General features: G+C 42.2%; 1 protein-coding gene across 5 annotated transcripts in view; it reads right to left on the bottom strand.

Annotated features, from left to right (window-relative positions):
• The window catches only part of SH3BP2 (SH3 domain binding protein 2), a 114,317-nt gene that overhangs the window by 46,434 nt on the left and 55,257 nt on the right, over nt 1-12,626 (bottom strand). For 2 of the 5 annotated variants that reach the window (XM_069744866.1, XM_069744867.1), the window contains exon 1: nt 4,465-4,672. The exons of the other annotated variants lie outside the window; for them this stretch is intronic. In XM_069744866.1, the coding sequence (XP_069600967.1) occupies nt 4,465-4,628 (164 nt within the window). In that variant the 5' untranslated portion in view covers nt 4,629-4,672. Of the gene's footprint in view, nt 1-4,464; nt 4,673-12,626 lie in introns of those variants that run through there. 5 annotated transcript variants of the gene reach the window in all.

Here is a 12,626-nt window from a genome sequence, read left to right as displayed (position 1 = left end):
AAGGTTAATTATCTCCCAGCTCAATATATATATAGGGCCTTTACACAATGTCCATGGACTCCTACAGAGCCCAACTGTACCTGTAGGACTGGATGCGAGCTAAACATATACACATAGTGCGGTTTCACAAGGGCGGCCCACTCAGGTGTTGCTGCTAAATTTACCAGAGAAGCAGAAGTGTAGGCAGCAATCAAAGTGAGATGTAAGAAATTAACAAAAAGTCCCCTTAAAAATGGGGGCGTTTATAACAGACTAAAAATATATGGGTGAGGAAGTATTATAATAAGCCGCCAACGCAACCATAAATGAAAAACAAAACAAAAAAGAGAAGTTGCTGTATACGGTTATTGGTATTAATGATAAGGGCGCTGCTCAGCAAGTGCACAAAAATCCACCAGAAGATATACATCAGACTTGTCGAAATTTGAATAGTTCTTCATTTATTTCTTGGTTATCTCCTTCTGAGAAAGCTGGGAGATAAGCGAAATGGGCATGATTGGAGAAGCGGAAAAGGATGGTCTGAGATTTATTAGACTCCCGAATTGTCAATTCTTACTAAGGGCACAGTCAGACGGCCGTATATATCGGACCGAGATCAGAACTAATCTGTGCATTAGTGGTCCGATCTCGCCCCGATTTAGACAGCCATCTGACTGCACCCTAATTAGGGGGTCAGAAATTGCATGAAGCAGATTTTGCGATGATTGCTAGACCAATATTAAGCACATGTCAACCAAAAGTGGCACCAAGATTTCCAACAAAAGCATTGGCGAGCAATACTGGGACCGCTTGATCGATTTTCCTTCAAAATCAAGACTTAAAGCTCATGCGTACGACCGATTATCTCAGACGAGTGCCATCTGTGGTTCTCACCGATTGCGCCCATATCCATGATATTCTATAGGACTGTGAACATGTCCACTTTTTTCCTCGGACTTTTCGGTCCAAGGAAAAAAAAAATCTGAGACGTGTCCACTATTGATCCAAGTGTTGGGTTAAAATTGTCAAATTAAGTCTATGGGTCCGTGAAAAACATTGGACCAAACTCGATTGATAGCACGATTTTCATAGACTGACAGAATGGAGAAGGTGGAAAAAACTTTTTTCTATTTTGCTCTCTACGTCCGTGAAAAACTGATGCCACTGTGATCAAACTAGAATCAGAATAATCGGACCATTAGTCTCAGACGTAGAGAACACGGTCGTGAGACCTACGCTTAGAGGGACAGTGATCACCGTTGATTAATGTCAGATAGTGACCAATACAGTGGAAGCCACCAACCAACTCATTCTCTGTCTTTATCAATGATCAGCTTTTATGGGGGTAAGGGCATATTCTGCTATTTTTCAAGTAGAGAGAGATTCATAAACATTAGGGCTCATGCAGACAAGCATAGGAATCATACATTTACTGTCCAATTTTTCATCGGACAGCAAACTGACCCATTTTATTCAGTAGGGTGATCAGATGAACGATTTTACTCTCGGTACATCAGGAAAAAATCACAGTCCGCATCTCGATGAGGCTCATGATGGATCCCAGTGCATCCGAGTGCCATCCAATTTTTTATGGATGCACATTAGTGATTAGCGAGTATATTCGTTGCTCGGGTGTATTTGTTATTGCTCGGAGGTAGTTTTCATCGCCTCAGTTGCATGATTTACGGCTTCCAGATAAGCTCAATACATGTGGAAATTCACTAACAAACAGGCATTCCACACATGTATTCACATATCTGGAAGCCGTAAATCATGCAACTGAGGGGATGAAAACTATATTTCCGAGCAATAACATATACTCGGAGGTCACATGAGCGTGCTCGGGAAAACCCGAGCAACAAGTACACTCGCTCATCTACTATATAATTGTCTAAAGGGTCACTTCCGTCTTTCTGTCCTTCTGTCTGTCACGGATATTCATTGGTCGCGGCCTCTGTCTGTCATGGAATCCAAGTCGCTGATTGGTCTCGCCAGCTGCCTGTCAATGCTGCCGCGACCAATCAGCGATGGCCACAGTCCAATTAGTCCCTCCCTACTCCCCTGCAGTTGGCGCCTGCTCCATACTCCCCGCAGTCACCGCTCACACAGGGTTAATGCCAGCGGTAACGGACTACGTTATGCCACGGGTAACTCACTCCGTTACCGTCGCTATTAACCCTGTGTGACCAAGTTTTTACTATTGATGCTGCCTATGCAGCGTCAATAGTATAAACATCTAATGTTAAAAATAATAAAAAATCTAACAAATCATTATATACTCACCTTTCGCGATGCTCCGGTGACCTCCGGCAGTTCTGGTGCCAAGGATGGTATGGGAGAAGGACCTGCCATGACATCACGGTCATGTGACCGCAACGTCATCACAGGTCCTGCGTGCCTGCGCGAGAATGACCTGCGGGCCGACGGAAGGTGAGTATATAACTATTTTTTATTTTAATTCTTTTTTTTAACAGGGATATGGTGCCCACATTGCTATATACTACGTGGGCTGTGTTATATACTACGTGGGCTGTTATATACTACGAGGGCTGTGTTATATACTGCGTGGCCTGTGTTATATACTACGTCTCTGTGCTATATACTACGTGGGCTGTGCTATATACTACATTGCTGTGCTATATACTATGTGGGCTGTGTTATATACTGCGTGAGCTGTGTTATATACTGCATCTCTGTGCTATATACTATGTGGGCTGTGCAATATACTACGTGGCTGGGAAATATACTACGTGGCTGTGCTATATACTGCTGAGCTGTGCTATATACTATGTGAGCTGTGCTATATATTATGTAGCTGTGCAATATATTACGTGGCTGGGCAATATACTACGTGGCTGCGTTATATACTGTGTGAGCTGTACTATATGCTACGTGAGCTGTGATATATACTACGTGCCTGTGCTATATACTACGTGGGCTGTGCTATATACTACATAGCTGTGCAATATACATGGCTGGGCAATATACTACGTGGGCTGTGTTATATACTACGTGGGCTGTGTTATATACTACGTTGGGTGTGTTATATACTACGTGGGCTGTGTTATATACTATGTGGGCTGTGTTATATACTATGTGGCCTGTGTTATATACTATGTGGACTGTGCTATATACTACGTGGGCTGTGCTATACACTGCGTAGGCTGTGCTATATACTACGTGGGCTGTGCTGTACACTGCGTGGGCTGTGCTATATACTGCGTGGGCTGTGCTATATACTATGTGGGCTGTGCTATATGCTACGTGGGCTGTGCTATATATTATGTGGCTGTGCTATATACTACGTGGCTGTGCTATATGCTACGTGGCTGTTATATGCTACGTGGGCTGTGCTATATGCTAAGTGGGCTGTGCTATATGCTATGTGGGCTGTGTTATATACTACGTGGCCTGTGCTATATGCTACGCTAGCCGGGCGTGACCAATCAGCGACAGGTGCAGTCCGGCCAAGAATTGGCGCGGAATTTGAACCACGCTTCGCTAATTGGTCGCGCCCGGCCGGCCGAATCCTGTGTATTCACTGCATTATTCTGAAAACTTCATAAATAAACTACATACATATTCTAGAATACCCTATGCATTACAATCGGGCCACCATCTAGTCACTAATACACATCTTTTACTAACCTAGGGAACCGTATATGATCGTGTACAATTTTAATGTTGATGTATGACTATGGAGCGCACACGGACATAAAAAACGGACATGTGGATGAAAATCTTCCAAGTCTTCTGGCTGAAACCATTTTTCATACACTCGTCTGCAGCAGGCCTAAGTCTAATGTGTATGGGCACCATTAGGCTAAATTATCGATGGGTGAACAACTACAGTTAGGTTGTAACCCGGCCCTAGAGTATCAGAGGGGTCCGAAAAGTCTATCTGTCCCAAAGGAGTTGTCCAATAAAAGCAAGGGTAGGTGATATTATTGATGATGGGGGTCTGAGCATCAGTACCCTCTATGGTGGGCAGAATGGGGCAAGGAAAGAAGTGGAAGTCTGCATGTTCAACCACAACTCCATTTTTTTCCTATATTGCTGCCAATCGCTGTACGTGGCTTTTTTCAGCAGCCACATAGCGAGTGAATGGAGTGGCTGTCGGGCATTTGACCTGCGGCTTCATCGAGGATAAAAAGTCTCCGTTCTGCTGATCGGTGTGGCTTTGTAGACCACGGCTCCCAGTGGTCGGACCTCCACTAATTAGTCAGTTACCGTATCACCTATTCTCTATAAATTGGCCCTCTTAGTTTGCTTTGGGCTCCTTGGAGATTTGTACACTGAATATATTTAAAAAAAATAAATGTACTCTAAAAATAATTCATAAAAAACATCTAGAATTGGAAAAAATGCATAAATAGAAAAACAAAATCTAAAAAAAGTTGCAATCCTTCTGCACAACTACTCCATCTTTTCTACCATTTTACACCCCTATGTTCAGGAACTACATTTCTCAAGATTGTCACCGACCTGATAGTGTCGCCACGACACATGTTTCTTCTATCCACAGATGCAGCCCGAGACTTAGATCTTTTTATGGATGTCGCCATCAGATTTTCTCCATGGTTAGGTAGATAAATCTCTCGTTCCGACAGAAGAATGGAGCGGTGATGTACCACTACTGACTTCTTCATGCAACTACGAGGGTCTGGGTAAGTCGGGTGCACAAAACTGTCCATGACAGATTTCCTCTGGTGATACAGAACTTCCTTTTTCCGGAGGTCTAACACCAGGCTATACCATATTTGTGATAAGTTTCCTGTTCTGACAACTTTACAGCAATAGCATGAAGCGTATAATACCCTTGAAAATAAAGGAAATTCCAGCCCAACATTTAAGGTTTGTTACTTCCCCATTCACAAAAAGAGGAACAAACTGGCACGTTCATGTATCTGTGGGCTTAGGCCGGCGTCACACTACCGTGGAATACGGACGATGAGTGCTATGTGAGAAACATCACATAGCACTCGGACCAGGGTTAATATATGGGGAAGCTCACATCACTGTATTTTTTTCTCAGGTATATTCAGCGTGCGAGTGAAAGCGCAGCACGCTGCGATTGTACGCGTATATCGCCTAAGACTCGCCAATGCAAGCCTATGGGTGCGAGAAAAACTCGTTCACCACATGGACCGTCAGTGTGACTTGCGAGAAATATACACACATTTTCCTCATTTCATCCCATTGAGCCATTAAATTCATTGGGGAAAATCAGTGAGAAATGTAAAGCCATATGGATGTCATACGGATACATAGGAGCGAGAAAATCGCATCATCGCATTGCAAACGCAGTACACACGGATGACCATACGGAGAACACTTGTGCGACTCTCAGCATGGAGACTCGGACCAATTTTTCATACGTTAAGTGTGACGTCGGCTTAAGGCCGGTTTCTCATGTCCTGATATTTCCAGTACCGGTAAACATGGTACCGGAGATATCCGTGTCCATGTGATACATCTGTGTGGCACCCGTGTGCCGGACGTATGCCGCATCAGGACCAAACGGACGGCCGCCGGGAAGCAGCGCTACAGTAAGCGCTGTTCCCCTGCTTGTGGTGCTGAAGCTGGCTGTCATCAAAAACACATCAAATCCGCACCTGTGTTTTCTGCCAAGAGAGGAAGAGTCTGCACAGAAAATTCCACAGGCAAATCTGCAACGTGTGGGCATACCCAAATTCCCATAGATATGGATTACTGCGTGGGACTGACTGTACGCTGGACGAGTATGGGTATATTCTTGGTTTATTTTTCTGACATTTTTTCCAGGAGATCGATGGCTTCACTTGGAAGGGCAGAGTAATAAAGATGGAAAAAATGTGTATATTGTTTTATTTCATTAAAAGACTTTTTTCTAGCTGTGTGGAATATTTGCCTAACCCTTTAACAACTATAGGATTAGTAATGGATCTGTGTCTTATTGACACCTCCATTACTAATCTGGCTTAATGTCACCTTACAATGGGAAGGTGACATTAACACCTCATTACCCCACTTGCCACTGCTACAGGGCAAGTGGGAAGAACTGGGCAAAGCTCCAGAATTGGAGCATCTAATAGGTGCTTCTTTTCTGGGCAGCTGCGGGCAGCTTTTTTTTAGGCTGGGGGGGCCCATATCCATGGCCCCTTACCAGCCTGAGAATAGCAGCCCGCACCTGTGAGTTTTGCCGGGTTGGTTGTAAAATATAGGGGGGACCCCACGTTGTTTTTTTCTTTCATTCATTGTCCACTGATCGCTCTGCTGCCGGCAGAGCAGAGGACAATGGATGAAAGCCAGGTACAGAATCACACGCAGGGGAACAGCGGCTTACAGCAGCGCTGCTGCTTCTGCGGCTGTCCGTGCGCACAGAGGACACTGTACACTGTTCTCCGTGTGCACGTGTGCAGGACGTTTGGCGGGCCGAGTGTCCGGGTAAAAACTAACAGGTCTGTGTGTTTTTCATACGGACACATGGTTCGTCAAAACACGCTGACATCTGCAAATGCACATCTGCATTTGTTTGAATGGGTCTACGTGTGTCGGTGTCTCCGGTACGTGAGAAAACTGTCACTACACGTACCAGAGGCACTGACGTGTGAAACTGGCCTAAATTTGTATCTAGTGAAGACAGACTTCTGCATTACTGAGAGAGGAGATGACAGCTGGTGCTCATAAAATTCTATAGGTGAGGGAGGAGCTAAAGGAACACAGACATTCTGATGCAAGTTCTCCTGAAATGGTAGTTATAGTTCTAAATAGAACTTGATTAGCACCAACTGTCACATCTTATCTCAGGCTCCTCCCCCTCCATACACCTTTATTAGCACCGTCATTGCCTATCTCAGGGTCCTCCTCTCTCCATACACCTTTATTAGCACCGTCATTGCCTATCTCAGGCTCCTCCTCTCTCCATAAACCTTTATTAGCACCGTCATTGCCTATCTCAGGCTCCTCCTCTCTCCATAAACCTTTATGAGCACCAACTGTCATCTCCTATCTCAGGCTCCTCTCCTCTCCACTCTCCATAAACCTTTATGAGCACAAACTGTCATCTCCTATCTCTGGCTCCTCCTTTCTCCATAGAACTTTATGAGCACAAACTGTCATCTCCTATCTCTGGCTCCTCCTTTCTCCATAGAACTTTATGAGCACAAACTGTCATCTCCTATCTCAGGCTCCTCCTCTCTCCATAGAACTTTATGAGCACAAACTGTCATCTCCTATCTCAGGCTCCTCCCCTCTCCATAAAGCTTTATGAGCACAAACTGTCATCTCCTATCTCTGGCTCCTCCTTTCTCCATAGAACCTTTTGAGCACCAACTGTCACCTCCTATCTCAGGCTCCTCCTTTCTCCATAGAACTTTATGAGCACCAACTGTCATCTCTTATCTCAGTAAAAGGAGAGTCTGTATTCACTGATGACATATTTTAGCTGGGAATTAAGAATTTTGGGAATGAATGATCAGTCCTGGAGGAGAAGGAACCAGATTTCTCCAGTAAGATATATTACAAAGTTTATTATTTTAATGTGTACTATGGATTGAAGAGAGAATTAAAATGGTGGTTATTTTTAATTATTATCCCCTTTCCAGCATAATAGTACACCCTACTCCTCGTTCTCATGTGTGGAGTGAGTTCACGACCTGAGCCCGCTTGCATTGTACGGACATCTGTCTGTAATAGCAGGAACTGGATCTATCTCCAATCCCTGGTAATTAACCATGTAAATGCTACTGTATGTAACTATACTTGCTCCCATAGACACCCACCACACATTTATCGCAGTGTGCCAATGGGTTGTCAGGGCAAGCGGGGGCCTGCTGAACGTTATTTTCTCTATATACTGTATTACAGCAGTATTGCAGTATGTTAGAAGAATCGATCTCAGGTTCAAGTTCGATAAGTGAACTAAGGAAAAGAAATAAAATAAACAAGTTTTAAAAAAAAATGTATAAAAAAAATCCAAATAATTTCCCTTTTCCCAGATAAAAATAATAACGTAAAAAATATTTTTTTTAAAAGTCCAGTCTATCAAAACAGAATATTAATTTTCCCTTATCGTAAACACAAAAAAGCAACCAAAAATAATCAAAATGCTAGAATTGCAGTATAAAAAAAAAAAAAAAGGAACAAAAAGTGACATAATATGTATCCCAAAATTGGACTGATAAAAGTATCAAGCCCTCACACAGCTTTTTTATTTTTCTACTAATTTTTTTACTAAGTGGGCAAGTTTAGTATCACCATAATCATACCGAACTGTCATTTTTATCACACGATGAATGCCGTAAAAAACAAAACAATAGATTTGCATTTTTTTCACCATACTACCAATTAATGGTGTTATTCAAAACTACAGGAAATTACAACATGGGATCACAGCTGATGCTTTCTGTGACGTAAAACATTTTTTCAATTAGATACAGGCAGGCAAATGTTTTACCTCACAGAAAGCAGCATCTGCTCCGATCCCACACGGTCCTGTCTGTATTCTCTCTTTTGCTCCCCCCCTGCCCAGGAGATGTAGTATGATCAGACCATGTCCCTGTACGGTCATAAACAACCGTTACACAGTATACAGCAGCGACACATTTATAAGATTATCTCGGCACAGGAACATTTTTTTTAAACACATCCAATTGTGGAACTTATTATTATTCGAAGATCTATTGGTCTACTGTATTCATGGGACAACCCGTTTATGGAATACAACTGTGAGACGAACGTCAAGCACTATGGGGAGAATTTATCTAGACTGGTGTTTCATACACCAAACTTTACCTACTTTTAGGTAAAGGGGTTGTCTACTACACGGCCTACTCCTTCTCAATCAGCATGTTTGCCCTAAGTAAAATAACGCTTGTACTCCAGCACCGTTCGAGGGAAAAATTAACTGGGTAGATCGGCAAAATTAGCAATTTATAATTACACAGGGCTGTAAAAATATGATGAATGCAAAATATTAAGAGGATAAAAACTGTGAGAGGAGGAGGAGGAGGAACACGAGGAGGAGGAGTGCTGCTTTAAGGAGAGTTTCCTGTTCATGATCCTCATCTCTTGACAACAATGGATCAAGGGAGAAAGAGTGGCTCTCACTTTGGAGGACCCATCCTGTCCTGCATTACACAGATAATCCGTTAATAGGGCAATGTAATGTTTCATTTCCTTTGTGGTTTTGCTTCAAGGAAGATAAACACTTGCCGAATTGCTCAGAGTCCAGGATTGTCAATGGACCATTATTACAAGTAGCAGAGAAATTCAATCTCCGCATGAGACAATCCATGCATGACAGATTGCAAAATGAGTTTTGGACACGGGCCATGCAATAAACTGCACAACAAAAGTTTTTTCCTCTCACTAGTAGAGAGATGAGGCCATCTTCTATAATGTAAGAGTAGTTTCAGTCACATTCGATATCTCATTTTTTTTTTTTTTAAAAGGAAAATTGAATGTACTTCCAACATGGGCGGACACAGAACGAAGAGGTCACCTGTGCAAAAATTGTATATGGGCCCTTTACAGTCCAATAGCTCAGTATAATGCACAATTCCACCTGTTTTGGAGGTGGTAGTGGCCCTCTTAGCTCTTTGACCCCTGGTAGGCTGCACAGGTAGCATCAATGATCTGTCCACCTCGCACTGCCAAATAATAATACATATCACTCTCTTCATAGCTCAAGAACCACACCCTTTATATAGTCCCATGCATACTGTTACAGTTGCGAAAAATATTTCCAGGACCCTGGTCCGGCGGCCATGTCAGTTGTTCCGGTGCCACCAGAACAGAATCCTGTGAACGTCCTCCTACCTGCTGGCATCCCTGATGCCTCTCCTAATTAGTGGTCACGGTGTGATATCATGGTTGTGAAGCCTGTATCATGTCACTCCAGGTCTACAAATAAGAAAAGGCACCAGGGATTCCAGAAAGTAGTAAGGGATTGATGGGGCTATGGTGGTCAAGCGGCTATGGACTACTGACAAATATTTTTGCTCAAGTCTGCTTTTACTAAAGTAATGTGAGCCAACTTTCTGAAAACTTTTTGATTTGCTATTGAGACAGGTGAGAAGTTCTGATCAGTAGTGTTCTGGGTGCTGAGACTGTGGTAGTCTCAGCACCCAGAACACTACTGATCAGAACTGTTCATTAAAATGAAGGAGGCAAAAGTTCTACTCGTCTCGGGAGGTGGTGCAGTCCTCCATCATTTACTGTAGACTTTATGAGTCTATAGATAGTTATTTTGACAATTTACTTGCATTCATTGACGATGATCAAGTCACCTGAGAGCTGCGGCCACTCACAGGTTTCAGCAGTCCAGCGGATGGTGGAACAGTGATACCACCATGTCCTTAAGACTAAACATCCCGAATTCCACGGGGCTGACCAACCGACTAGGTGATGTGTACGGGAGTCTCCTGACTTTCCCTCAACAGATGATATTGTAGGACAGAACGATCGGGATGTTGGAATTTCAAAGGCCAATCCTTTGGTTCCCAGGGGTGATGAACTACCGTCAAAAGTGTCTGGCAACAGCTTTCTCCTTTTTCCCTATGGAAAGCACACGAATGCTCAGCCGAGCACTCATCTGTATGGGGGAGTTAGGAAAGATCGTTGTCTCCTGTCTCAAGTGTGTGGGAACTTTTAGGCTCAGTTCACATTGGAAGCTGATGACAAACTGCACATTCTTGTGGGTGGATCATTATTCATATACATAGCCATTTAAATGCTTGTTTACCATTTTTGGCAATATTCCGTTCATCCGCCTTGCTTTCTTTCTATGTACTCACTTATAAGTGATTTTTATGACACTTTTGTTTGCAGGTTTTTTAAGTTATTTTTTATCCTCAATTCAGCACTCCTTTGGTCCTTTTTTTTGTCTAGCTTTTTGTGTCTTGCATCTTTTAATTTTTTACTTGCATCCAACTCATTATTCTATTTGTGACATTTTTAAGTCTATTTTATATGTGCTCATCTGTTGTTTTTTTTTTTTTTTTTTACAATTTGTGGGCGTCGTTTAGTTATTCCAGATATTTTCGGATAATTCTTCAATTTGAAGTTTTTAAAAAGCGTCAAAGTGTGCCGCACTCCAGTCAAGTTTTTGATGTGATTTTTTTGCTCAAAAAGTTGCAAAAATGGTTAATGTCAGAAAAAAAAGCCAATTTTTTTAATTTGATTTGGTACAATAAACATCAGCAAATGCAACAAGATAAGAAAAGCAACTTCAAAAAAATCCACAAATGATGAATTGGGGTCTTTTTTGTCTTTTGGTATTCGCTAACATTTATTGCGCCCAATTCATCAAAATGATGCACATGGTTCAAGAATTTGGTGTGGAAACAAAAATAGGCTTTTTTTCATGTCATTAACCATTTTGTCGACTTTTTCAAAATGTCAAAAAAAGATGTGCATTTTGAAAGATGTACCAAAATATCACTTCGGGAGTTGACTGGAGTGCGGTTTTGCCAACTTTTGCGATTTTTAAAAAGTTGACATTGATGAATCAGCTGAAAACATCTGGAATCTTTAAACTCTGTCCACAAAGTGAAAAACAAGAAAAATACATTTCTTATTTTAAATCCACTTGGAGGCCAGAACTTCTATAGTTTTAGCCATGAGCCTTCTCATGTCAATGTGCCACAACCAGGGCTTCCTCTTTTCTCATGAAACGCATGATTACAAAACCTAAAGACGTAAAAGACTAAAATGCTTTTTTTTGGGGGGGGGCGGGGGTCACTGATGAAAATCATTTGATCGCCATAAACGGATATTCCATTTATAAATGACATTATGGAAGTTTTATTACCCGGCCCGTGCCGAGAATTCCAAAAGTTAATTGACTGGAAACCAATCAGTGGCGTTTTAGCATTACTTCACTTGTTGTGTTTTTGTTGCTGCGTTTTTTAGTACAAAGTGTTGCACCTGCGTTTTTTCACCCAAAAATGATAAAACTGATGTTTTTGCAATTTTGGTGAAAAAACGCAAGTACAACAGTTTGTGTTGACTTTTTTGCTGCTTCAACCATACAAGGTGTTAGACCTCCAACGCAAGACGTCGGTGACACCATAAAACTTTTTTTGAAAAAAGGGCAATTTGATCAAATGATTCAGTGTGAAAAGATATTTATGTCTGAAAAAATTGTGATTATTCTAAACAAAAAAGTTCATGAAAAAATAAACAACTGCAAATGTAAAAACTGCGGTGGGACTTGAGTTGGTCTGGAATAGTTTACCTAGACATTGGTAGAGCATTTTGTAGGTCGGACATTGTTTACTTTCTTAGGCCGGTTTTACACGTCTTGATATCAGGTTGCGTGTGTCCATGAGTATGTGTGTGTAATATTTGAGGCATACGTATGGCAACCGCGTGCTGCCCGTATGCTGCATAAGTACCACATGTACCAGCACCTGGGACGCAGCGGTACAGTTAACACTGTTCCGGGCGCTGAAGACAGCTCTCATCATTCTCACCTGCTGGCACTGTGATCAGTGATAGCAGAGGACAATGTTGAGAGTTTTATTCAACTGATAACAGCGCGAGCTGTTAAGGTCTGCATAATTTCCCCCTTTTCAACTCTTTATGAATGTCACCAAAGTGGTGCATAACATAGAAAAAAAATAGAATTTCTTTTTGTATATTTTCCTCCCAGACCAGAGCCG

This window comes from Ranitomeya imitator, chromosome 1, assembly GCF_032444005.1.
Source record: "Ranitomeya imitator isolate aRanImi1 chromosome 1, aRanImi1.pri, whole genome shotgun sequence".
In the NCBI taxonomy this organism is placed as follows: domain Eukaryota; kingdom Metazoa; phylum Chordata; class Amphibia; order Anura; family Dendrobatidae; genus Ranitomeya; species Ranitomeya imitator.
This window is presented reverse-complemented; position numbering and strand designations above follow the sequence as displayed.